The 27,977-nt window shown below is 34.7% G+C and overlaps 3 protein-coding genes across 3 annotated transcripts; all 3 read left to right on the top strand.

Annotated features, from left to right (window-relative positions):
• The first annotated feature begins 151 nt into the window (after positions 1 to 151).
• Positions 152 to 3,411, top strand: HELRODRAFT_192188 (hypothetical protein). The gene is made up of 11 exons (XM_009021978.1): positions 152 to 489; positions 601 to 709; positions 807 to 860; positions 967 to 1,085; positions 1,415 to 1,520; positions 1,649 to 1,870; positions 1,991 to 2,179; positions 2,459 to 2,536; positions 2,662 to 2,728; positions 2,842 to 3,243; positions 3,324 to 3,411. Exons 1-10 carry the CDS (start codon positions 323 to 325, stop codon positions 3,045 to 3,047), a joined length of 1,317 nt encoding a protein of 438 aa, XP_009020226.1. The 5' UTR covers positions 152 to 322; the 3' UTR covers positions 3,048 to 3,243; positions 3,324 to 3,411.
• Positions 3,412 to 8,935: 5,524 nt separating this feature from the next.
• HELRODRAFT_112561 (hypothetical protein) lies at positions 8,936 to 11,053 on the top strand (the record flags this gene model as incomplete). The annotated part of the gene is made up of 8 exons (XM_009021977.1): positions 8,936 to 9,338; positions 9,410 to 9,566; positions 9,651 to 9,760; positions 9,905 to 9,966; positions 10,174 to 10,270; positions 10,351 to 10,423; positions 10,686 to 10,797; positions 10,971 to 11,053. Exons 1-8 carry the CDS (start codon positions 9,220 to 9,222, stop codon positions 11,051 to 11,053), a joined length of 813 nt encoding a protein of 270 aa, XP_009020225.1. The 5' UTR covers positions 8,936 to 9,219.
• A 4,333-nt stretch (positions 11,054 to 15,386) lies between these two features.
• Positions 15,387 to 27,504, top strand: HELRODRAFT_81357 (hypothetical protein; the record flags this gene model as incomplete). The annotated part of the gene is made up of 35 exons (XM_009021976.1): positions 15,387 to 15,484; positions 15,587 to 15,652; positions 15,731 to 15,856; positions 16,096 to 16,200; positions 16,342 to 16,552; positions 16,992 to 17,104; positions 17,515 to 17,596; positions 17,760 to 17,851; positions 18,084 to 18,330; positions 18,512 to 18,626; positions 18,737 to 18,867; positions 19,086 to 19,181; positions 19,322 to 19,471; positions 19,642 to 19,722; positions 19,805 to 19,871; positions 20,193 to 20,399; positions 20,788 to 20,874; positions 21,162 to 21,223; positions 21,380 to 21,490; positions 21,700 to 21,846; positions 22,060 to 22,151; positions 22,449 to 22,524; positions 23,687 to 23,769; positions 23,978 to 24,118; positions 24,412 to 24,501; positions 24,632 to 24,756; positions 24,954 to 25,063; positions 25,138 to 25,284; positions 25,453 to 25,553; positions 25,716 to 25,836; positions 26,088 to 26,169; positions 26,358 to 26,512; positions 26,758 to 26,877; positions 27,202 to 27,278; positions 27,390 to 27,504. Coding segments are annotated over 35 exons (4,029 nt in total), but the record flags the coding sequence as incomplete, so codon positions are not given.
• Positions 27,505 to 27,977: the final 473 nt, after the last annotated feature.

Genomic DNA, 27,977 nt, shown 5'->3' with positions numbered 1-27,977 from the left:
TTTTTTAATTTTAAGAAATTAATTTTAATAAATTAACAAAAAGTTTAATTTTTATATATTTTATATATTTATTTTTTAGATAGTTAATAGAATTTTGAAATAATCATTTGCTAAACTCTCAATTGCTTTCCTTGATAACCTCCTTAATTACCGACGATTAAATTACAAATTAGATCAAAAGTTATCAAATATTTCGTAAATTTTAGCTTAATAGTTTTAGGAAAAACATATTTTTAATAAATTATAATTTTTATTCAATAACTCAATTATTTTTCTCAACAAATTTGGCGAAAAAAGTAACATTTTTCCGATCTTACAATCAATGTCGGACTCGGAAAATAAGAAAAAATCCGGAGATGTGATTTATGAAGAAGGTCCGGGGGCTGCCTATCAAACTTTTGTCATCATGGAAGAACTTTTAGATAAGTTAAAACTTCTAAATTACGAAGATGGCTACTGCAAAAGACTCTCTAACAAACCCATTTCAAGGTTTCAAATCTAATCATTAATTTATTTATATTATTTATATTTTTATAATATTATTTTAAGTTCATAAAGTTGTTATTATTGTTATTTTTATTATTTGGTTACTAATCTCAGGCATTTTTTTGCCCTGCCAACAAACCCTGGGGAACAGTTTTATGCCTTTTCAACATTGTCAGCCTGGCTATTGAAGATGTGTGGCAAGTCTTTTGATCAGCCCCAGGAGGTTGGTAGTTTGTTTATAAATTGTTCATGTTATTAATGTTATTGTTGTTGTTATCAATCGATCAATCAATCAATTAATCAACCAATCGATCAAACAGCATGACGACCCAAATGGTATTATTTCCAACATACTTGATGAACTAAGACAGATGGTTAGTAGGATAATTTTTAATTGACTTCCAGCCAAACTTTGAATTCATTTCCCAAACAATCACACCACCATTTATTCAAATCCCTAACTACTCAACCACCAATCAGAATCATAATCCAGATTTTCCGCCTAATCGATTGAAATCAGGTTGTGGAGAGCAGTGTTTGTGGGTCATAGACAGACTGGCCGACGAGGCACTCAAATTTCAAAAATTTTCATGGAAAAGGTTGGTTGGCTAGTTGATTGGTCAATAGCTTGTTTAATTGGCTGATTGACTGTTTGTTTGACGTTTGTTGTTGAGTGGTGTATTATTTAATTGATATTTTATTGATTTATATAACGCAATTTCCGTAGAGTTAAACAGTGCTTTTAAACATTTTACAAATTACAACATAACATACGCATCATGTATATACGCGGGTCATGACGCATTATAAAGACAGAAAGACAGGTGGGAATCGTTTTGCATTTGAATCCGATCACGCAGCAACACTTGACCGGGCTCTCAACCATTTTACCACTAAAAACTAAAAATACCCGCCATAATTCCTTTAGACCAATATACCCACAAGATCATCTGGATGAAGGGAAGGCGATGGATGATGGCGAGGAAGAGGAAGCTGACCTCAACCTCTTCAAAGCCGATAATGAATTAGATTTAGTTCGTCGTTGCTGTTATTATTATTATAATAATTATTATTATTGTTATTTATCGTTGATATTATTATTCTTTAAAGTAATTCATTACAGAAAAAAATTATGAACAACCACCCACATTCACCGAAACAGGCAGATGACGACGACGACGACGACGAACACGCCCTAATTCTAGATCACCTAACTGACAATTTCCAGGCGGCTTCTGGAGATTCTAAAAATATCTCTCAGGGGTTTTCCGGCTCGGAAAATCCTCAACAGATAATGGAAAGTAATACTGATGTTGCTGAATGGAAGATGGAAGTAGAAAGAGTGTTGCCACAGTTGAAAATCACAATAAGGCCAGATAATAAGGTTTGTTGTATACGCTGTGAGCCATGTTGAATGAAGCACTATATAAATTTAACACTTACACACACACATGCGCATCCCTACCTGCACACATGAATAAATTATTGCCATCAACCGTCACAGGATTGGCGGGTACATTTCGAGCAGATGCAGACGTTCAAATCCGGAATGGCCGACAGCCTGAAAGATGTTCAGCAACATCTAGGCAGGCTGACTCACGACATCACCAAGAGTCTGGAGAAGATTAGTAACAGGGAGAAATATTTGAATGGACAGTTGGACGGGAGGCTGCAAGAATATCGCGTTAAACAGGTTGATTGGTTGGTTGCGCTTGGTTGATTGGTTGCTTTTGGTTGGTTGATTGGTTGCTTTTGGTTGGTTGATTGGTTGCGCTTGGTTGGTTGATTGGTTGGTTGATTGGTTGGCTGGCTGAGTGGGGAATAGTTGATTGGCTGATTGGATTATGATTGTTGGGTTGTTTGGCGGGTTAAATGATAGTATCACAATCTATATCAGGTTTGTTGATTGATTGATTGGTTGATTGGCTGGTTGGTTGATTGGTTTGTGGTTGTCGTTGCAATTTCTCCCCAGGATCAACTGAGTGAGATCAAGGAACAGTACAAACTGGCCGGCGCTGGAGTAACAGAGAGAAGCAGGACATTGGCCGAAGTAAGTGCTGATTATGATGGTTGTCTTGATAATGATGTCAATGATGATTTTATTGTTAACGTCCGTGATGATGTGCCGCTAATGATGGTGATGAAGATGATGAGGATGATGACGTTGACCTTCAGATAACCGATGACCTTGAAAGAATAAAACAGGAAATGGAAGAGAGAGGTTCCAGCATGTCAGACGGAAGTATGTGTTGATACTTTCATTTATACCGAGCTATTTAAACGATAAAATATGCAAATTTAATAAACTGTAGCTTGAATAAAATAACGAACAAATGAATAAATTATGCTAACTAGCCCCGCTAGTCCGGATCAAGCAGGCGATGACGCAGATAAAGGAGGAATGCTTGCATATGGATGTTAGGATTGGCGTACTACAGCACATACTACTGCGAGCTAAACTCAAAGAGAGAAACATTCAGAATAGTTTGATGTTAAATCAATCTTCTCTGATTGCTGTGGACGAAGATGACATAATTAATAACGAATTTCAAGGCTATTGATTAATTGGTTTTGATTGATTTGTCTGTAACTGAATTGGTTGATTGATTGAATTACTTAAGAGCTAAATAAATTGATCTGATTGGCTGATTGATTTGATCATCGGTTGACAGATGAAAGGATCTATTGATTGGGCGAATAGTGACTGAATGTTTGAATATTTGGTTTAACATTTTTATTTTATTTTAAATATATGAATTAAATAACTGGTAATAAATTCAAGTTATATCAATGATACGTTGTATAGATATAATATTTGTTGTTACTGTATACTGGATACTGTATCATTATTTAAAGTGTCAAAAATATCATAAAAATGAATTTTTTTTTCATATTGCTAAATAAATTATTATACTTTGTTTAAAATGTTCATTTATTGATTTATTAATTGATTGATCAATCAATTTGCTATTATTGATTGATTGATCGATTGATTGATTGAATGTTTGATTGATCGATTGATTGATTGAATGTTTGATTGATTGATTGTTTGATTGATTGATTGTTTGATTGATTGTTTGATTGATTGTTTGATTGATTGTTCGATCAGTTGATTCAGCGATTGATTGACTGGTTAATTGATAGTACAGTATCAAACAGTATCTCATTGAACAGGAAACTATCATAAAATGAATAAAGATACTTTTTTTAACAATTTTAATAATATAAAATAAATAAATAAAAATACATTTAAAAAAATTCTCAATTTGATTTCATTGCGATACCGATGATGATGATTGTGACCTGACTGATTAAAAAACATCAAGAAAATTTTTAAAATAGGGTGGGTAATTCGTTGCGAAATCGTTGGAGGAAATGACGTTAAGAGTAGTTATTTAACTGCATAGTAGTGAATCAGGCGGTATAGAGGTTATATTCGATTCCTATCAAAAAATTTTAACCATATATCATGCGAACACAAAACTAAATAAAAAAAAGATGATTATATGTTGTTATATATGTATAAATTGTTATATTTATACATTAAAATTTTACAGTTGGTGTTGTGGTGCGATCACAAGTTATTTTGAATTCTTGAATTCTTTTGAAGAAAAATTTAAACTGCGTGCGTACATAGAAGATAAAATTAATTACTGTTGCTTTTATAATGATGGATTTATATAATAAATATAATGAAGTACATACAAGATGATCATGAAGTAACAACGTATCAAAGAAAGGAACCGACCGATCTTGACATTTAAAAAACTTTTTAATTTCATTTCATTGCGATGAGGATGATGATGATTGTGACCTAACCAAAAAAACACGACACGGTGATTTTTATGATTCTACAAAAACATGGCGGTACTGATGATGATTCTTCAGAAACAACATAAAAGAAAAATTGTAAATAATATGATTAACAATCCTACAAAATCCAGTCAGCCAATAAGAGAATTTAGTTTCTCTCTTCCTCTCTATCTCTCTCTCTCTCTCTCTATATATATATATATATATATATATATATATATACTGATGATACTGATGATGGTTCTTCAGAAACAACATAAAAGAAAAATTGTACATAATATGATTAACAATCCTACAAGATCCAGTCAGCCAATAAGAGAATTTAGTTTCTCTCTCCCTCTCTCTCTCTCTCTCTCTCTCTCTCTCTCTCTCTCTATATATATATATATATATATGATAATAAAAATCTATGTAATAAAATATAATAAACGTATCAAAAGTAATATGGCAGATGAAACCAGCCGATCAGAAAGTTTCGTTGGAAGGCGCTCCTTAAATTTGTTAGCATCGTTGTTAACGACTGTATATCAGAGTATTACATACATTAAATAAATTTTTACTGTTTATACTGTTTTCTACTGTTTTCTACTCTTTTTTATTCTTTTCTTTTCTATAGTTTATATAGAGTTTCGCGACTATATATGTTTGTCAGTGGTTTGTATGTTGTATTTTTTTTATATTTTAGGTGGGTTCTTTAGCGGTTGCTCATGCATACATACATACATCATGCTTGTTTGTGTGGTAGTATTTTATGTTCTGTTTGACTTCTTTTTCTCTTTCTTCATGAGTCTTAAATTAATGAAACATAGGTAGGTGAGATTAAAAATTAATTTATTATATAGGTAGGCTAGGGCATAAAGTAATTTAGTTATATAGGTAGGTTAGGAACTTATATTCTTTTACTCTAACTTGGTTGTAAGTTTTTTGTTTTGTGTTTTTTTTGTTTTGTTTCACACCATACATTCAGCAGGTACGCGGTGGTTCCTGGTTTAAGTGGGTTTTTTATTGATTGAATGTGGTAGTTTGAATGGATATATAGAGTTATATAGAGTTATAGTTATATAGGATAGATAGGTAGGAAGCATCCAACACTTATGTAGTTGAATAGGTAGGCGCGTAAGTTTATCTCCTCTATTTTTTTTGCACCCACATTACACGCATCAGCGTATTGCACACACGCACAAATACATATATAAACACATATGTTAGTATTTGAGCGTAATTTTATTTTCATCACACATTCTAATTTATTATTACTAAGGTTGAGAGTAATTTAATATCATAGGTAATTAAGGGCAATAATGTAATTCTAGAAAAAATCTTGTAATGTAAATTAAAACGCTGTAAGTATATCAATAGGTAGGTTAATTATTAAGTTTTATATCATTACTAAGTTGGAGCCAAAGGCATTACGTAGGTGGTGGGGTGGGCGCCGATTGGCTAAATGAATTGGGCTCTTGAGTTTTGTAATTTTAGGTAAGCTAGGGCTTAATTGTAATGAATAGGTAAGTTGAGGGTACGATAGCCGATAGACTCTGAATTTCGAAGTCCGTTGTCAGAGGTAAGCCTTGGTGGCCAGTGGTGAACCGGCAATGGTTTTCTATCCGGACGGCAATGGTTTACTATCTACACGGTAATAGTCTACTATCCGCACGGCAATGGTTTACTATCCGGTGCCCTGGCTATCGGTGAACCTCTGTGCAAGGAGGGAGAATGAAGGGGGACTTTTGACTATCGTACCATTAACAATTTAATATTGATTAGTTAAGGTAATTGAATAGGTAGATAGGATTATTTTTATTAAGCAATTTGAGATGCAAGCACCGCTAAGCTTTTTGATGAGAATCTTCTCTTTATCTTTCTCCATCCCATGGGCTGTGTTTCATCAACAATCTCAAGGAGGACTGGCACCAGTTTTGGGAGACAACGTACGTAGGAACCGGACCAAATTCTTCATTCTGCCTTTGTCGAATGGACGACGGTAAGTTTTTTTACATTTTACTCTCTTTATTATTTTAAGATATTATTTATTTGCCATTATTTTCATTTTCTAATTTTTTGCTTCTAAGATTTTAACATTCATTTACTACCAAGCAAAAAAAAATATTTTGTCTACAGAACAATGAGAGGTGGGCAGAGGTGGGAATCAGCACGTTTCAGATGGTGGTCTCATGATGATGATGGTGTAGGAAGAATCAGCGCGTTGGCTGTTCGACTGACACTCAGAAGTTCGGATGAAATCTAGTGTGCCGATCCGAATGTGGTGGTCGGTGCAATGGATTACAGTAACGACGATTTTTGAAGTAAGGTTTAGTTTCGTTTGTTATTTTTCTCATTCGTTCATTTTATCACTCAATCTTTCAAATTATTCTTCCATTAATTGACGTTAATTCCTTCTATTCATTCATTGAATCATTGGTTGATTAATTAATTCATTCATTCACTCATTCATTCAACCAATTATTCAATGATTCAGTTAATCATTTATTCATTCGTTCCTTTGTTCCTTAATTTACTAATACGCTATTACAGAGTGATGAAAGGTGGGTCGTGGTGGGCGTCAGCACGTTTCAGATTGTGGTCTCATGATGATCGTTCCGATGACAATTCGAAGAGGTTCGACCGTAGTGCGTGAAGAAGTTTCTGGAGAGTACACGCGCGCACATTTACACACACACACACATCAATACAACACACACATACACAACATCCATTCAGTTGGTGTCGTTGTTATGTTTCTCTTCAACTTTCTACTTTTTTTACCGGACTTAATTTAATTCATAGGTAAGTTAGGGATTGAGATAAGTTGAACAATCGTAGGTAGGCTAGGGTTTAACATTAGTTAAAAAGTTTCTAGTAAAATAAAAACGTTAATATATATAAAATAAGATACATGAAACATGTATTTTATTTTACATATTCCTAAAACCTAGAAATACAAGTTTATAGGTAGGTAGGTGAGTTGAGTTAATCATTATAGGTAAGTTAAGACCCTGAGAGTAATTTAAATTGTAAGTAGGTGACTGACTACTATTCTTGAAACTTCTTACTAATTTTTGTGATGTGTTTGTTTGTTTTCGCTTCACAGCACCACACCAACAAAACACTATATTATTTCTCGTCGCCTTAAATTTTACCTATTTGAACAATCTTTTTAATAATGTCTATTTATTTAATTGTAAAATGTTGACTGGTTTTTAGTTTTTTATTTTAGTTATATAATTTTTGGATATTTCTTGATTTACTTTGTATATATGCATGTATAAATAATTTCTGTTTTGTATGTTAATTTAGTCATTATGATATGCTGCGAACTGTTTTTACTAAATGTTAATGTTACGTGGATCATCCATCCTCCAATAACTACTAGGAGTGTTATATTTGTTTGTTTAAAAATTTACTTTTTTTAGATTTTAATTTTTCGTCATTTTTCATTTTTTGTTGATATCAAATAAAAGCCACTGTTGTGTTTTTCTTTCCTTACTAAAATCTCGAAATTGTTGTAGATATGTACGGTTGAATTGAATTGCGCTTCAGCATGCTGTGTAAATATTTTTTCGTCTATTTTTCGTTTTTTCATAATTCTTTCGTTCGTTTGGTTTATTCATTTGGTTCATTCCATTTGGTTCATTGATTAGTTGATTGATAAATTAATCGATTGGTTGATGAATTGATTGATTGATTGATCTCATACCTAATGTTAAGTATTTAGTTATGCAAATACTTAGTCAAAATTCAGTGTATAGGTAGTGAAACTGAAACCTACGGCATACATGGGCTTTCTTCTTTTGGCATATTTGGTAACTCTATTTTTGTTTATTTATAAAAAGGGACGTCACATTTGCGTTCCCCCCTTCCCTCGTCACAAAGTGTCACAAATATTTGGACCCCTCCCCCCTGGCGAAGCGGGACATCCTTTATGGACGATCCCATACTACCCACAAATATTTTAAAATACTATGCAGATTTCATTTGACACTTACCAAAGTTTATACGTTATCATCGCTATCAAATTTTTTATTTTTATTATTTCGTATACACTCACGTTACATTGCAGTAAGTTTCATAAACGTTTGCAATAGAAATATAAGAGACATTAATAATCTTTGTTAACTTTGAAGAGGAGAATAGATGATATACAAAGCCACTTTTATTTTAAAAGTAATTACATTTTAAAAAACACCAAACACCACGCAAAAGTATTTAAACACTGTCTAAAAACAGCTATTTCAATAAGTAATTCAAATACTTCTTAAATTCAGAGGTAAGTATTAAAATACTTAAATAGTATTTTAATACTATTCTTATTCTTAACACTTAACAGTGCGAAAATGCAAAAAGGAGTGACTATAGTTCAATCCTAACCAGCCAACCTGTGACTTCAGAAAGCCATTGTCATATATATAGAATATTCCATATATATGGCCGCTGTATTTCACCGGGCGAAAACAAAAAGCAATTTTTATATCTAAATCAACAAAAATAATTGTGAAATGAATATGTTGATTTATTTAAAGCTTTGTTTGTACAAAAATCCGCTTTCATACAGTTTTTTGAGACTCGATAAGCCACTGCAGTAAGCCAGGGAAGTCAAAAAGCCCGATTGAGTCTATTAGACAGACCGTAATTTTATTTAAATTTGTTTTTTAAATTCAAATTTTATCATGAAATGGTTTAAATTGTAAATAAAATAATTTAAAAAGATGGAATAAGATCAATTATTTATTTTATTTTATAAATATTTTTTAAAATGATTTTAAATGACAAAAAATTTAATCCGGATTTTTTTTCTATTTCAGCAATCCCCGGATCATCATAATTTTTTGCGTTGTAAAATAAAATTCAACTTATTTTCTAGAAAAACAAATTTTTTAAATATTTTAACATTTTATAATAATATTCAATAAAAAAGCCCAAAAAATGGTGGTTTTTCACGGCGATCCGTGCGGGATCATCTGCTTAATTATTGTCTACACGGCAGTCTTCTACGCTGACTACGTAGTCGTCCGTCACATCGTCATGCCCACCATGTCTGACAGGTTTGTCTTCTGCTGAAAGTTTAAAAATGAATTGAAATTTAAAGAAGAGTTTTTAATTATTATTTTCTTAGTTTGCTTGGTGCAGGAAATGTAATCATCTTCAACATCATCATCTTCTTCATCATCATCTCTCACATACGATCGGTGTTCTCAGACCCCGGCACTGTTCCCATTCCTAAAACTGGGATCGATTTTTCTGATCACCACGCTGGGCAACGTTTAACTAGAGTAAGTTAGATTAAGATTAAGAAAAGGTAATGAGACAGTTTGTTTGTAAAACTGTTATAATTTCAATTTAATTATAATGATCAGGACAATGGTTGGACGGTTTGCATGAAATGTGAGACCTATCGGCCCCCACGAGCACATCACTGCAGAGTTTGCAGGAGGTGCATTAAAAGAATGGACCACCATTGCCCATGGTTAGGGCTCTAATTAGTGAACTAGTTAATTAGGCAAATTGATTGATAGATGTTTGAATGTACAAACTAATCAAACGACTGAACAAATGATTATGATTGATTGATTGAATGAATGAATGAATGAATGAAATTTAAAAAAATCAGGATCAACAACTGTGTTGGTGAGTTAAACCAGAAGTTCTTCATTCAATTTCTTTTTTATGTTGGTTAGTAGTGCTAATAATGATTATTTCATTCATTTCACTCATTCATGCACTCATTCATTCACTGATTGATTGATTCATTCATTCATTGATACACTCCTGCAATTTCTCATTAGCTCATTCTTGTTCACTTCTTTAATCTCTCATTTTTCATTCACTCATTCATCCATTTTTTCTCTCATTCACTCACTCATTCATTCGTTCATTCAGGCATAGCATGCTTCTACTCGGTCAGTTTGGTGGTAGCTTCATGGATGATTGGGCCCGTGGACAAGCTAGCCGAGGCTGGGCTACACCAAACTCGCATGTTATTATTATTATTTATTATTATTATTATTATTATTTTTAGTAGTATTATTATTGTTATTGTTGTTATTATTTCTCCAGAATTCATTCCAGCATATTGGTCATTGAGTGCATATTGTTTGGACTGTTTGTTGTGGCTATTGGTTGTGATCAGGTTTGTTGGTCAGTTGGCTGGTTTGTTGATCAATTGCTTGATTGAATGATACATTGGATGGCTGGTTGACTCTGTAACTGATGGTTTTATTGATTGTATATATAATTTAACTGATCTATCACCAAATTGATCATTCAAATAACCCATCAATTAACTACCATATCAGTCACTTAACGAACCAACCAGTCAACCAACCAACCAGCCAATCAACCAACCAATCAACCAACTAACCAATCAACTAACCAACCAATCAACCAATCAGCTGCAGGCAATACTAAATGACGAAACGGCCGTCGAATACGTGAAGAGGCAGGGCAAACACCACAGGGGTTACGTAAATAAGTGGTCCCTATTGGCTGAAGTTTTTGGAGATGGTAAGTTTGTGTGTGTGTGTGTGTGTGTGTGTGTGTGTGTGTGTGTGGACAAATTATCATCCCCACTAAATGTATTTAGGCCTTCACAAATAATAACTGAGGGATCTTTACAAAGAATTACAGATCCTTACTAAATTAACATCATCATCATTAACATAATTAATTTAATTTAGGCTCACCAATGCTCTGGTTGTGTCCGTTCACGGCTTCATCATCGTCGTCGTCACCATCAACAGTCGAAGAGTTTATCATCTAAATTGTGATGATTGTGATGATGGCGATGATGATTGTGATGCTGATGATGATGGCAATTAAAATTGTGATGAGGATGATGATAATGATACTGAAATGTGATCAGTTGATATTACTTTGTGGATTTATTTTCATGCTCCAGGTAGCATTACAATTGTAAAACCTCATTTTACTTCTTATCTATTCATTCAATTGTTCGATCGATCGTTCAATCATCCTTCTGTTCATGTGTTTTATTTGTTCATCTTTCATTCATTCACTATCTCATCATCATCAACGTAGTCATCGTCATCATCATCGTCATCTTTATAATTATTGTTAATGTTGTCATGGCTTGCACAATCGCATACGCTTAAACATTTGTGTATATTGTGTGTATGCATGTATGTTTGTTTGTATGTTCTATGTATTATGTATGTATTTATTTGTGTATGTATGTATGTATGTATGTATGAGTGTGTGTGTGTGAGTTAGTGTGTGTGTGCGTGTGTTTGTTTGTATGTATGTATGTACGTATGTGTATGTATTTTTAATTTTGCAGAAACATTTGCTTGCACGTTTGATTTTTGTTTCGTGACGTGATTTTTTCTACATACGTACATTTTTTCACTTTTTTCTACCGGGTTGTTAATTATAGTTTGGCATTATTATTATTATTATTATTATTATTATTATTATTATTATTATTATTATTGATGTTATTATTATTATTGGTATTATTATTATATAATAATAATAATCTTCGTTTACTTGGGAAAAATATACGATTACGAAGGTTGCAATGCTGAAGCCAAAAAACGTCTGATTGACAAACTTAAACACATGCTGTCTATTATAAATAAATTAAATACTACACCACAATGGAAACTGCAGATAGTTTGCAGATATATCCCATCGCAGGTGGCTTTCGAACTCCGCACCTATGATTTTCCGTTGGCATGGATTGAGAACAGTTTGGACCCTTTGATCGCCGAATCAATAAGAGACTGGTTATCTTTGCCAGTCAGTAGCTGTGTGTCGGAATACACTTCGCTCCCTTACAAATTAGGGGGATTAAATGTGAGATCGCTCAAACATTACACTGAAGCGTTGAGGGTTAAACTCCGCAACTACATGAAATCGCTCATCAACAACGAAATAAATTGTTTGTGGATGGGATCTCACAACAGCTACATCAAAGTCGACAAAATTCTGCCGAATTCAACTGACATAAAGCCGACACTTTCAAAGCTATCGACAGTCCAGCAGGACGTTGGTCTCGCACATCTGTCCTCACTGAAATGCCAAGGAACGATTCTCAAGTCAATCAAAGATCATATTTCGGCAACAAATATTTCTCGATGGTCGAAATTCACTGCCAATCTGCCGGAGATTCTGTTCAAATTCGTCAGGAAAGCACAAATTCAACAGCTTCCGACAAATGCAAATCTCTCCAGATGGGGTAAGTCCTCGAATGATCTGTGTCCCCTCTGCAACGCATTGCAGACCAACAAGCACGTGGTGTCTAACTGCGGTTCCATTGCGGCTTTAAAAAGATACACAACACGTCACAACAAAATACTGTCCTTGATTTTGGAAACGATTAGATCGGTTGCAAAACCAGATGTTACAATTTATGCCGATACGACCAGCGATGAATTCACTCCAGTATCGTCCCTTTTCAAATCATCTTGGCCGGACATAGCACTCCATCGTGGTGACACCATCGAAATACTGGAGCTGACAGTCTGCCACGAATCCAACTTCAACACATCAAGGAACTACAAGATATCTAAATACCAAAACATCCACAACAATCTGGTTGACGAGAAGAAAGCAAAAACAATTATTATTAACACATTTGAAATCTCTCCACTAGGCTTTTTTAATCATTTTAAATTATCTCTTGTAAATTTTGTTTGGACTGAACAATTATGCTACGATTTAACTAATTCAGTAATATCATCATCATACGCCATCTATTGCGATAGACATTCAAATGTACAATAACTATATTAAGGCGACGTCGCCGTCTTCGTCATCGTCATCATCATTTTAATCATCGTCGTCGTCATCATCATCATTATCAGCGTCATAATCGTCGTCATCATCGTCCTCATCGTCATCGTTTCTTTATCATCATCACCATTTGCGTCATCATCATCATCATCATGATATATATAACTTCTTTCCAATGTCATCATCATCATCATTATTATTAGTATCATTATTATTGTTATTATCATTATGACTATCTCTTGTAAATTTTATTTGGACTGAACAATTATGTTACGATTTAACTAATTCAGTAATATCATCATCGTACGCCATCTATTGCGACAGACATTCAAATGTATAATAACTATATTAAACTGATTACATTTCTCGTACGCATTTTATATCTATAATGGCGAGCATCGTAGACTACTTTCTCATTTTAATTCATTTTATTTTATTTCATTGAATATTTATTTCGCCCCTTTTTTGGAAAAAATAAAAGAGTTCCCATTGTTATTATTATTGGTATTATTATTATTATTATTATTGCGCATTATTTAATTAACATTAACCTATATATATATATATTTTTATCATTGTATGTTTTTTATGGTGAAAAAAAAGATGTTCCCATTGGTATTTTATTATTGATATTTTGCATACATACATACAATGAAAGAATGCTTGAATGAACGAAACTAATGATCGAATGAGTAACGAATGTACGAATAAATGGATGAATGAACGAACGAATGAATAAATGAAAGAATGATTGAATGAATAATTAGATGCAATGTTTATTTACTAATTTTAATAATGATGACTGAAGTTTTGTTGTTTCAGAGAAATTTGCCAGTGAATTATTCAAAATTATTTTTACTAACGTAACAACAACAATAATAATAATAAATTATTATCATATTATTATTGTTATTTGCTTTCAGATTAGTTAGATGTCAACGCCATTATTGATTTTTTTTCACTTACTCATTAGTATGTCGTAAAAAGTTAATAATTCTTTGTACTCGTTAGTATTTTTTTGTTTATTTAGTTTCAACGTTGTTTATATATATATGTATGTATATATATATATATATATATATATATGTATGTATATATATATATATATATATATGTATATATATATATATATAATATTGTATGAAGAGAGAGAGAGGGAGAGGTAACAAGGGTGACAGTGATGATATGAATTTGGTCCTCTAGGCAAATTCAGCAGAATTCATACAAAATTGTATAAAATATGGCACCCTCCCAACATATATATATATATATATATATATATATATATGTATAAATATATATATATGTATATATATATATATATATATATATATATATATAACATATTGACATGTGCTGTATATGTTGTGTTTGTTTTGCTATTATCAATAGATTGATAAATTTAGATGTCTATGTTTATTTATTTTCATTAAATAATTTATTTATTTATTTTTTGATATTGTATTTATTCATTTAAATTAATAACTAAATTGAGACGTGTTTATATAATTAGCGCGTTTGATTTCATTTCAATTTGATTTTTGTTTTGTATAATTATGTTTGCGTTTGTGTTGGTGTGCGTGCGTGTGTGTTTTTTTGATTTTTATAGGGCAAATCTTTTTCAATTCTTCCATTTTTTTAGAGTTTGTAGGTCATTAATTCCAATTCTATTTTTGTTGATTTTAGTTACTGGAAGCTTTTATTCATTTTTTGTTAGCTTGCAACCATAATTTAATTTAATTTATTTCTTTTTTTCAATAATTAATTATTTATTTGTTTATTTAATTTATTCATTTTTTTGTCGTCATTCTCACTATAATTAAATCAAAAATGAACAGATTGAGAATTAAAATCAATCCAATAATGTGAAATTTAACTTTAATTGGTTAATATATCCATAAATTATTTTATTATATAGCAAAGAACAAATAAAAAAATAAAATCACCTTAATTTTTTTTAGCTTTCAATGTTATTTGATCTTTGCAATCAGTTGCTTGGCAACAAGCATCTGTAAACAAAAAAAAATTTAAAAGGAAATTTATGTAAAAATAATTTGTAATTGTTTATGATATGATTATTTCGACGTGAATTGCTCAATAGTTAATTTAATTAATTTATTTATTTTCGATTAAATTATTTTTCTTATTTTACATCTGAAAGTAAAGAGAAGAAAAATGAAAGTTTGAATGGCCAACCCAATTTCAATAACTTTTTCTGTCAAATTCCACTATAATAAAAAATAACAATGATTTAACTTTATTTTGGATTATATTTTAAATTAACACAATATTTATTAATATTTTGTCAATTTATTTTTAAAATCATTTTTTCTAATTTTTTGAAGAAAATTTTCACAATTTCGCCAAAAAGACCTGAAAGGGAGGCCATCTATTTTAGTTGGCAGAAGTGCTACGGAAATTACATCGCCACAAATAGGTAATAATAATAATAATAACAATAATATTAATATTTATATTTAATAATTAACAATTATAACAGTAATAATATTTTTTATAACACTAAAATTGCAACACACAGTGCAGACAGCTGTGTTCAGATTCATAACAAAAGGGGGGATCTTGTAGAAGAGCTTAATATGCCAGGGTTAGGCAGTTAGTGCATACACCCACACAAACACACACATACACACACACACACACCCATACTACAACTCCACTACAGTATATGTACAGGATTTGCCTGGATGAAGGATGGCAGCATATTGAGTCTCATAAACAACAAAAATGGCGTTATTTGGTTGTGGAGTGCCAGTAAAAATGACGTCACGTTTGTCGAAAGTGGCTTTAGGTTTTGTTTGTTGGATTGTTGTTACCGTTGTGTGTGTGTTTGTGTGTGTATGTGTGTGCCAGAAAGTTTGTATGTTTGACTATAAAAACAAACGCGAAACACACAAACATATAAACATGTATCTATCTAATCTACACACGTGCATGAACATGCAGACACAAGCAACCGCCTAGACGACAAACACACAAACAAACAAACTCATACATACACACTCTCACACACTGCATACAAACACACAGAGATAAAGACACACTGACATTTTCACTATGGTCCAAAATCAGCCAACATTTAGCGGTTGGAACTTTGAAAGGAAACCTTTTAATCTATAACCACCAAACTACCAAGTGAATATTTTTGGGAATTTCTCCTGTTAAAATTTAGTTGAAGTGTCTCTGTCTTCTGTATCGCGTACCAACATAAACCCACACATGCGTACGTAAACCCACGCACCCCACAACGACACAAACACACAAAAATTAAAACAGGAAAATCCCAATTTTGGGAAAACACACCAAGCGGATAGTAACGGGAGCGTGGAACAAGGAAAATATCCTGGCTCTAGGAGGGGATGATAAGGTCCTGACCGTCTCGAACACGGACGGAGACACGATAAATAGTGTGGCCGTCGATGGGGAAATCAGGGATGTGCAATTTTCCTCCATGAAAAGGGATGAGAGAGTTGATGCTGAAAATACGGTTGGTCGGTTGGTTGGCCGGCTGGTTGTTTTATTTGGATTAGATGGATTTTGATGGCAGGCTGGTTGGATAAGTTTGTTTTGATCAGTTGGTTGGTTAGTTGGATAAGTTTGTTTTGATCATCTGGTTGGTTGGTTGACAAGTTTGTTTTGATCAGTTGGTTGGTTAGTTGGATAAGTTTGTTTTGATCATCTGGCTGGCTGGTTGGATAAGTTTGTTTTGATCATCTGGTTGGTTAGTTGGATAAGTTTGTTTCGATTGGTTGGATAAGTTTATTTTGGTCGTCTGGTTGGTTGGATAAGTTTGTTTTGATCGGCTGGCTTGCTAGCTGATTGATAAGAGAAATTTAAGCACGATATGAATCTAATAATGCTAATAATAGTAATTATTATGATCATAAAAAGGTAGAAAAAAAAACAAATTTTGATACCTTTTGAAGGTGAGCTTAGTGAAGAATCGCAAGTCTTTGTACCTTTACGATATTACAGACGCCCATCAACCTCTGGAGATAAAATTCAAAGACAGTTACGGCGACATTGTTGCTTACAATTGGTTCGTTGTTGATGATGATGATGTTGTTGTTGTTGATGTTGATGATGACGATGATGTTGTTGTTGAGGATGATGATGTTGTTGTTGTTGAGGATGATGATGATGTTGTTGATGTTGTTGTTGTTGTTGTTGATGATGACGATGATGTTGTTGTTGAGGATGATGATGATATTGTTGATGTTGTTGTTGTTGATGATGACGATGATGTTGTTGTTGAGGATGATGATGATGTTGTTGATGTTGTTGTTGTTGATGATGTTGTTGTTGTTGTTGTTGAGGATGTTGTTGTACGAGTAAGTTATTTTACCGTCATCTTCATCGTTATCATCATCATCTTCTTCTTCTTCATCACCATCATCACCATCATCATCTCCTTCATCATCACCACCACCATCATCGCCATCATCAAAGGCATGGTGACGGGTACATCATAATGGGCTTCAGCAATGGCTTCTTCATCATCGTCTCGTCTCATTACAAAGAGATCGGACAAGTGAGTAACAACAACAATTACAACACCAACAACAACTATTACAACAACAACAACAAAATCAACAACAGCATCTACAACAACATCAACAACTACAACATCAACAACATCAACAACAATAATAATAATAATTAATATTAATCATCGTCGTCGTCATCGTTATCAGGAGATATGTCAGGTCCGTGATTTCCGGGATTACCTCAGCTTCATTTCCGTTTCCTCGTCCATCAACATCATTGCCACGGCAGGTGATGATAGGTGAGTTATGATGACGATGATAGTGATGTGAGATGATGATGATGGTGATCGTATTGATGATGATGTGATGTGAAATTTCAATAAAAATGACTATTCTATATCGATTACGTTGTTGTTGATGATAATAATAAAGATGATGACGACGACGATAATGATGATGATGACGTCATCAACAACCATCATCATCATCATCGTATTTACCACCCCACCCTCCCCCTGCCCCTCCACACAGCGTCAAGCTTCACGAAACAAACGACCCCAAACAGACGGCATCGATCATTCAAATCGCCGACCAATCAAAACTCGAGCGCATAAAGTGGTCGGACGACGGCCAGCTGCTGGCGGTTTCGTCATCATCGCCGACACCGCGAGTGCACGTGTACTTAGCGAGTGTGCCCGTACTTGGCGCGTGCTTTCGTACTACTGTGGCACACTTGACTTCTCTGAGAGAAATAACCTTGGAGAATCCGGCTGACGGGGTGGCTGGGTCTGGGGTAGTTTGAGGGGGTTTTGGGGGCTGGGTTTGTGATTCAGTGGAATGTGATGATGATTAATTACTCTGATCATCATCTTCTTCCTCTTCACCATCATCTACATCATCATCTACATCATCTTCATCGTCATCATAATTGTCTTCATCATCATCATAATCATAATCAGGGTCAGTCGCGAACGTACATGGTGGAAGTGGAACCGTCCTTCATTGGACTGGGAGCAAATCATTTGGCAGTCGGGATGAACAACACTGTCCTGTTCTACGGCTTCAAGAAGAATGGTCACGACGATGATGATGGTGACGATGATGATGATGATGACGATGATGTGGGTGATGATGACGATGATGGCGATGATGATTACAACAACAAGTACAAACGAACACGACAGCTTTAGTAAAAGTAGAAGAGAAAGAATACCTATCAAGCATTCAATCCATCAAACTGAACGACAAGTATGTCTCCGCCCACTCCGATGGCAAACTCGTCCTCTCATTGGTCAGTTCATTTTTTTCTATTGACGTCCAAACTATGATTGACTGCCCTGTTTCACAAATTTCTTGTCGGTATTTATAACGAGTTTTGTATTTTCGACAATTTAACTTTTTTTTATTCAAGCGTTGTCATCATCACGTAAGTCTAGTTTGATGTACGTTCTATAGATTGAAAACAGTGACGACGATGACGTCATCATCAACAACAGCAACAAACAAAAAAAAGACATGATGACGTTTCCACAGCAGCAGCAGCAACAACAACAACAGCAGCAGCAACAACAACAGGCAAAAATTACAAGTCACCATTTAACGACAGATTTTCTAATATATACGACTGACGTTAGTGTGGCTGTTTCTATTTTACCGCTACTACTACCACTACTCCTGCAGCTACTGCTACTGCTACTACTTCTACTTCTATTATTACTACTACTACTAACAATAATAATGAAAGTTGGAAAAAACAAAAAACTAAATAGAAAGGTACCATCAACTATTTTCACCTGGCTGATTGGTGCCCTATTTTGGAGTACCACCATATTTGTCACGTGACCAAGAGCCAACCAGATGTTTCCGGTGGTAGGGTTGTGCTGGTTGACGAAAAGGGCGATTGTGCGCTATATCATGCGGTAGGTTTTTATCTGTTTGTTTGCAATTTATTTATTTGTTAATTTATGTGTTGATTTGTTCATTCATTCTTCATTCGTTTGTTCGTTCGTTTGCTCATTTGTTCATTCATTCATTTATTTATTCATTCATTCGTTCGTTCGTTTGTTCGTTCGTTCGTCCATCCATGCAGTTCTTCGATAGCATCCTACCGATCCATGATACGCCGCAGAAAGTTGCTGGAGTGCTCTGGGATGAATGGTCGCATGATAAGGTTCTGATGACGACGACGATGCTGATGATATAATGATGATATAATGATGATATAATGATTATAATCCTACTACTCATCTTAGAACATCTTCATAATATACGATCGTGACAGCATACATACGTACTGCCACCTGAGAGAGACACTGAAAGGTTTGTCTTTCTTTTTCTCACTCACTCACTCACTCACTCACTCACTCACTCACTCACTCACTCACTCACTCACTCACTCACTCACTCACTCACTCACTCACTCACTCACTCACTCACTCACTCACTCATTCACTCACTCATTTGTTCATTCATTCATTAGTTCATTCATTCTTTCATTCATTCTTTCATTCATTCTTTCATTCATTCATCATCATCATTTCGCGAATTATCATATTAAATTTTGGCAATAGTTTTATCATCGTCATCATCATCATTTCATCATCATTTCATCATCATCACCATCACTAACATCATCATCAGGACCTCAGGTAATTTTGGCGGGAACGACAAAACTTCCATACAACCACCAACCAATTTTACTCTTGGCGGGAAATCTAACCTTGTTAACTCCTTCCGGTTCGACTACTGACCTTTACCTATCATCTCACCCAAATTACAACAACAACAATAATAATATTATTCATAATAATCATAATAATAATTATAATTATGGCGGTTTCGGTGATGGTGGCGGTACCAGTTTTGGCGGGAGAAAGAGTAAAAAGAGGATGATGATGATGATGAATAACGGCGATGATGATGATAATGATGATGATAGGGATGATGTTGATGAGGTTGGTAGTGCTTTTATTATTATTCTCTTCTTCCTCCTCCTCTTCTTTCTCTTCTTCTTCTTTTCTTCTTCTTCTTCTTCTTCTTCCTATTAGTTTATAATTGAAGGTATTTTTTCTTATTCAGCTTAAGACCAACTTTAGAAAATCTCTAACGCTGGCAAGGTTAATAATAATGGTATTCATTAATTAATAATAATTAATAATTATAGTAATAATTATAGTAATAATTAGAATAATAATAATAACGACGATTATGATGATGATATTCAGGTTTTCAGAAGCCTATTTTGCTTGCCAGCTACTGAACAATTCAGAAATGTGGGAGGAGTTAGCCAGGAGTGCAATCAACTCATTGGATGTCGAGATTGGTCAGTTCAAAGTGCTCTATTTTGATTGGCTGTTTAATTTTGTGTATTAATTTCATTGATCGCCAATAATAGTTAATTGTTTGAAATTGCTGCGATTTCATTGGTTTATTAATCAGGTTGTTTACATCTTTTACAACTTCATTGGCTAATTGATCAAATTATTTAAATTTGCCGTGATTTTTTGGCTAATTAATCGAATTACTTCAAATTGCAGAAATTTTATTGGCTAATTGATCAAACTGTTTAAATTTGATTGGTTGATAATAATTTAAAAATTTTTTTCGAAGCAATGAAAGCTTGTCAAGCTGAAGGGAACATCGGCAATGCACTGGCTCTCCAGAATTTGTTGGTGAGTTGTTGATTATGACGTCATCATCTTCGTCATCATACCTTCACCATCTTTGTCATCATACCACCACCATCTCTACCATTTTTACCATCAACGTCGTCATACCATCACCCTCTTCATCATCGCCATCATCGTCGTCGTCGTCGTCATCACTAGTTGATGGAAGATAAGCAGTTGCTGACCGGCTACTTGTGCATGCTCATTGGGGATTTCGACGCTGCCCAAGAAATGTTCATCCACTCTGTCAGACCAATGGCTGCTCTGGAGGTGGTTGTGTGTTGTATGATGGGGACGTGATGGTGAAGATGATGACGTCATCAATATCATCAACAACGTCAACAGTATATGCTAACCAACTTACCAAACATTTGACCGATTAATCGACTGACCAACCAGCCAACCGGGCAATCAATCACTCAGCCAGCTAGCCAATCAGCTTATATATCAACCATTCAACCAACCAACCAACCAATCAGATGAGACGTGACCTGATGCACTGGGACCAGGCCCTCGAACTATCGAAGAGTTTGGACCAAGGACAGCTGCACCTGATATCGAAAGAGTACGCTCAGCAACTGGAGTTTGTTGGCGATTATGCCAACTCACTCAAACACTACCAGCAGGTAATGATGATGATCTGGTAATTATGGTGACGATAATGATGATGGTTATGATGATAATGATGATAATATTGCTGCTGTTGCTGCTGCTGATGATGATAAAGATGATGGTGATGACGATAAGGGTAGCGAATACGCGAGGGTTATGAGAATGATAATGGTTAAAACGATCACAATCATCATCACCATCATCGTCGTCGTCGTCTTCATCGTCAGGGTATCACGAAGGATCCAGAGCAGCAGGAGCATGACGAGGCCTGCAGGGCTGGAGTGGCTAGGATGATGATAAGGAATGGTGATATCAATAAGTTAGTGAGTCAATGATGATGATGATGATGATAACGATGATGATGATGATTGTTTTAGTGGTGGTGATGATGAGGAGGTAAACGACGATGATGGTAGTGATATTCAAAACGATGATGATGTTGGTGTTGGTGAAAATAGTGCTTATTGTCATTTTTTTTTCTTTATAATTTTATCATTGCCATCGTCGCCATCTTCTTCATCATCATCTTCACCATCATCATCTTCACCATCATCATCACCATCTTTCTCCTCATCATCATCATCTTCTTCTTCACCATCATCACCATCACCATCAGAGGCATGACCGTAGCCATTAAGATGGGCTCGAAAAATGTTCTGAAAGAATGTGCTATAATACTGGAGAGTATGAAGGTAATGCTGATGATGATTCAACTCAAAAAAATCTTTCATTCAGTAAAATACATTACAAGGGAGACCCGAGGTTTTCATTTATTGGGCCACCCTATCAAGATATTTTAAGAAGAACATGAACACAAGAAAAACTTGATGTAGATTGAACAAAACGAATAACAAAAAAACTCAAAAAAACAAAAACTGCAATAGTTAAATAGTAAAAATTGAAAAATGATCGTTCAAAATTAACTTAAAGACAAATTTCTTGAAAGAACTAAGCGAAGGCAAATATTTCCCTTCTCTTGGTAACGAGTCCCATGAACGAACTGAAACAGAAAAAAACAGAATTTCAGAAAAAGTTTGTACATTACCTGTGAAAATAAAAGTCGGGAGGATTATTTCGCAAAACAATTGAACGATTATTAATTAGGTGACTTATTTGATCACAAAGAGATGGGCGATACGATGGTTTGAACAGTTTATAAAAAAACAACAGAGTGAACAAAGTAGGTAATTGAGTGACTTTTAAGATATTTGCTAGCGTAGAAAAGTGACTAATATGATGAGATCTAGAAACATTAAATAAAATTCGCAAGAAAGAGTTTTGGCATAAATGTAAAATATGAATACTAGATTTCGGGCTGAAACCCCATGTAGAAACACAATAAGATAAGGACAGCAGGACAATGGAGTTGTATAAGGTATTCAATGTAAAATTAGGAAAATTAGCTCTTAAATGATAAATTAAGTCTAAATTCTTGTTAATTTTTTCGAAATATATTGAATATGTTCAAGCCACGATAAATTACTCGAAATAAAAACGCCAAGAAATTTAATTGAGTGAACCCTGTCAATGCTATAATCAATTGACAAAATCTTAATATCCAAGATTCCAGTACGGATCTTGGGTCTAGATAGAATGATGATGATTGCTGAGTTATTATTATTATTATTAGTAGTAGTAGTGGTGGTGGTAGAAGTAGTAGCAGCAGTAGTGGTAGAAGTAGTAGCAGTAGTAATAATAGTCTTATATATATCATTAAAACCGTCATCATCAACAACAACTTGACCATCATTAAATAGTTATCACCATCATTAAATAACCCTACCATCACCACCGTAATCATCATCACCACCGAATCATTACCACCATCATCGTCGTCGTCGTCATCATCATCAGCAATACTCGGAGTCTGGAAGTCTTTTTGAGAGAGCTTGCCTGTACGATAGAGCCGCTACCGTTTACATCAAGGCGAAGAACTGGTACTGATGATGATGATGATGGTGATGATGACGGTGATGATGATGATATTGGTGATGACGATGATAGTGATGGAGTTATTTATGATGATGATGGTGGTAATGATGATGGGTTTTTTTTATAACTGCTAATTCTAAAATCCGAAGCAATTGATGCAACCTAGAGATGGCACACCGCGAGATCTAATTAAAGCCGTAATCATGCAATTAGGTCAAAGGTCGGGGAAATTCGACCTCAGGTGACCTTGACGAAAGTTCACTCGCAGTACGCCAGGGCTCGAGAGGCAGGGGGCAGTTTCAAAGAGGCTGCCAGGGCCTATGAAGATGCTAAAGATTGGTGCAATGCCATAAGGTTTTGACGATTCTGCAGCTGTGGCTGCTGCTGCTGTTGATGGTGATGATGATGATTAAGGTGATGATGATGATGATGAAGGCGATGGTGATGATGATGATGATTAAGGTGATGGTGATGATAATGAGGAAGGTGATGGTGATGATGACGACGGGGAGGGTGGTGCTGTTTTTGTTATTGATATAACTTGTTTCTAATCACTGTCCATCAACAACATCATCATCATTATTATAACCATAATCATGATCATCACCACCACCACCATTATCACCACCACCACCATCATCATCTAGAATGAATTTAGAACATTTGAAAAACCCGGAAGAGGCGATTAGGATCGTGAAGATGAGCAACTCATTGGAAGGCGCCAAAATGGTTTCCAAGTACGTGATGATGACGATGATGATGATTGCAATGACGATGATGATGATGATGATGGTGATGACGATGGTGATGATGATAGTGATGACGATGATGATGATTGTGGCGTCATCACCATCATTTTCCCGCCAGGTTTTTCGAGAACCTCAAAGATTATTCCACAGCCATTCAGTTTCTAGTTCTCTCCAAATGCAACGACGACGCGTTCCGATTGGCTCAGAAGCACGGTCACATGACTAAATACGCCGATATTATTGGTAGGTTAATTTTAGGGTGAATTTATGTTAATTGCTTGTTGATTGATGATTGATTGATTGATTGATTGACTGGTCAGTTATTTGGTTGGTTGGTTGCTTGCTGATTTGATTTCATTGGTTTAATTTTATGTTCATCATTATCATAGCCTTAAATTGATATCATCGTCGTCGTCATCATCATTACCATGACCATCCAGGTGATGACGCCAAGCAGGACGACTACAAAAGCATAGCCGTCCATTTTGAAAATGAAAATAATCATTTCTTGGCGGGAAAGTTCTACTTTTTGGCGGGTTATTACAACAAGGTTGTGATGATGACGATGGATGAGATCTTCACATCAACGCATTACTATTCACTTAATTTCTAATCCCTAATCAGGCAATCAATCACTTACTGGACCCCTCCCTTAAATCACGTGACGACGCAATCAACATGGCGGTCGATGTGGCCGGTCAATCTAATGACCAACAAATTTTTAAGCGCCTTATTGGCTATTTAATGGGTGACCAAGACGACGAACCTAAGGTTAATGACGATGATGATGTTGTTGTTGACGACGATGATGTTGTTGTTGAGGATAAATATGATAATTATGTTGATGTGAATTAGGATCATAATCATAACTATCGACTTCACCAACATCATCATCGTCGTAATCGTCATCATCACCTTCCCAATCATCATCATCATCAGGATCCTAAATTCCTTTTCCGGTTGTACATGGTGCAGAAAAAATACAAAGAAGCTTCGAGTATCGCTATCATCATAGCAAGGGAGGAGCAAAATAATGGTACGTAGGCTCTTATTGACTGAAAATTTTAACCAATCAAACAACAACTCAATCACTAAATTAACCAATCAATTAACTAGTCATCATTCACTAAGTTAACCATCAGTCAATCAATTGATCGATCAATCAATCAATCAATCAATCGACCGTTCAACCAATCAGGTAGTTACAGGACCGCCCACACACTTTTGTTTGACATGTCCAATGAACTGAGGAAAAATAAATTGAGAGTTCCACAAGAAATGCTCCACAATCTCATGCTCCTTCATAGCTACATACTCGTTAAGGTTGTTTGGTAAGGGTCAGGGTTGGGGTTATTCGTTTCTATATTCATTCATTCATTCGTTCGTTCATTTATTCATTCGTTCATTTATTCATTCGTTCATTCATTCATTTGTTCTTTCATTCATTTGTTCTTTCATTAAATAGTTCGTTTTTTTTGTTTGTTCATTCATTAATCCACTAGTTCGTTCGTTTGTTCGTCATTCGTTTGTTTGTTCATTCATTCACTCATTCATTCACTCATTCATTCAATCAGATATTGATAAAGATGGGCGATCATTTGAAAGCTGCCAGGATGCTCATCAGAGTAGCCAATAACATCTCCAAATTCCCGTCACGTGAGTTATAATAATAATAATAATCATAATAATAATCATGACGAATAATTATAATGACGATGATGATGGTAATTAGATTAGCACCGAATAGTAAATTCAGTCTGGCCGAAGACAGACAAACAGACAAACAAAAATAGACAAACAGTCAAACAAAGAGACAAACAAACGAACAAAAATATCCGAAACAGACGTGGTACCTATATTGACCTCGACCATAATTGAGTGTCAAAGGTCAGGGCTCAAGTTGAGTGCATTTACGTACGCTTCTATGCTCATGAGGCCGGACTATAGAGATAAGTTGGATCCCAAGTATAAAAAGAAGATTGAAGGTATTGTAAGGTGGGTATTAGTCTCTCTGTATATGTGCATGTACGTGTGTGTATGTGTGTATTTTATATTCATCACCGCCCACTATTGTTATCAGTAATGGCTTAGTTATTATCATAGGTTTCTGTCTTCTTATCTTACCTTATCTTCATCTTCACCGTAATTATCATCATCATCATCATCATCATCATATTCGTAATCATCATCATCATCATCATCGTCATCATCATATTCTTAATCATCGCCATCGTCATCAGGAAGCCAGAGAAAATAGAGTTGGACCCGCAGCTATCCGAATGTCCGTTTTGCGGTTTCAACTTGTCCGAGACCGAGCTGACGTGCAGCGCCTGCAAGAACAATATACCGTTTTGCATCGCTTCTGTGAGTACTGATGACGATGATGATGGTGGTAATGATGACGAAGAAGAAGATGATGATGATGATGGTGGTGGCCGGTGGTTGTACTTTGAAATGATAAAAAATTTAACTGATCGTTATCTCTTTATTTCTTCAACGTCGTTATCACATACTGTATATCCATGTTTATATCATTACCGTGATCATCAACGTTGCCACCATCTTTGTCATCATCATTATCATCATCACCTCCATCGTCATCATCATCACCACCTCCATCGTCATCATCATCACCACCTCCATCATCATCATCACCACCTCCATCATCATCATCATCATCATGACCAGGGCCATCACGTGGTTAAAGATCAGACGACAGTGTGTCCTTCTTGTAATTTTCCCGCCATCATTGAGGAACTACTCAGGTTGTGATGATGGGGACGGTGATGATGATTATCATTTATTATTACTATTTATTGTTATAATTAATCGTTATTATTATTATTATTAATTATGGTTATAATTAAAATTAACAGGGTATTAAAGTCTGAAGATTCAGCCTGTCCAATGTGCGGCGATAAGGTTGATCCCTTGGACGTGCAGAAACCAATGGAGATGAACAAGATTCTGCAATTTTTAGAAACTGATTGATTGATTGGTTGATTGATTGGCTGGGTGATTGGTTGGTTGTTTAGTTGGTTGTTTAGCTGGTTGGTTGGTTGATTGACTAGATTGATCTACTAGACGAGCAAAAAACCTCTTCAGATGAATAAGATATTGTATTTTTTTAAAAGATGGTTGATTGATTGATTGATTGATTGGTTGATTAGTTGACTGGCTGGTTGGTTAGTTGGTTAGGTACATGATTGATTGATTGGTTAGGTTGGCTGATGGATTGATTGATTGCTTAAATGGACGGATTGATTGATCTATATGTCAAAAACCAATTGAGAAGATTGAGATACTGCAATCTCCAGAAGCTGGTGATTGTACTGACGATGATGATTGATGATGATGATTGTAGTGATGAAATTTTGGTAAAATTAACAATTTTTTCATATAATTAGTACATTTGTGTGCAGCAAATGCAACCGAGTTTTGCCAGTTTTGTTATAAATTTGAAT

The sequence above is a fragment of the Helobdella robusta genome (genome assembly GCF_000326865.2).
Source record: "Helobdella robusta unplaced genomic scaffold HELROscaffold_30, whole genome shotgun sequence".
In the NCBI taxonomy this organism is placed as follows: Eukaryota; Metazoa; Annelida; class Clitellata; order Rhynchobdellida; family Glossiphoniidae; genus Helobdella; species Helobdella robusta.
This window is presented reverse-complemented; position numbering and strand designations above follow the sequence as displayed.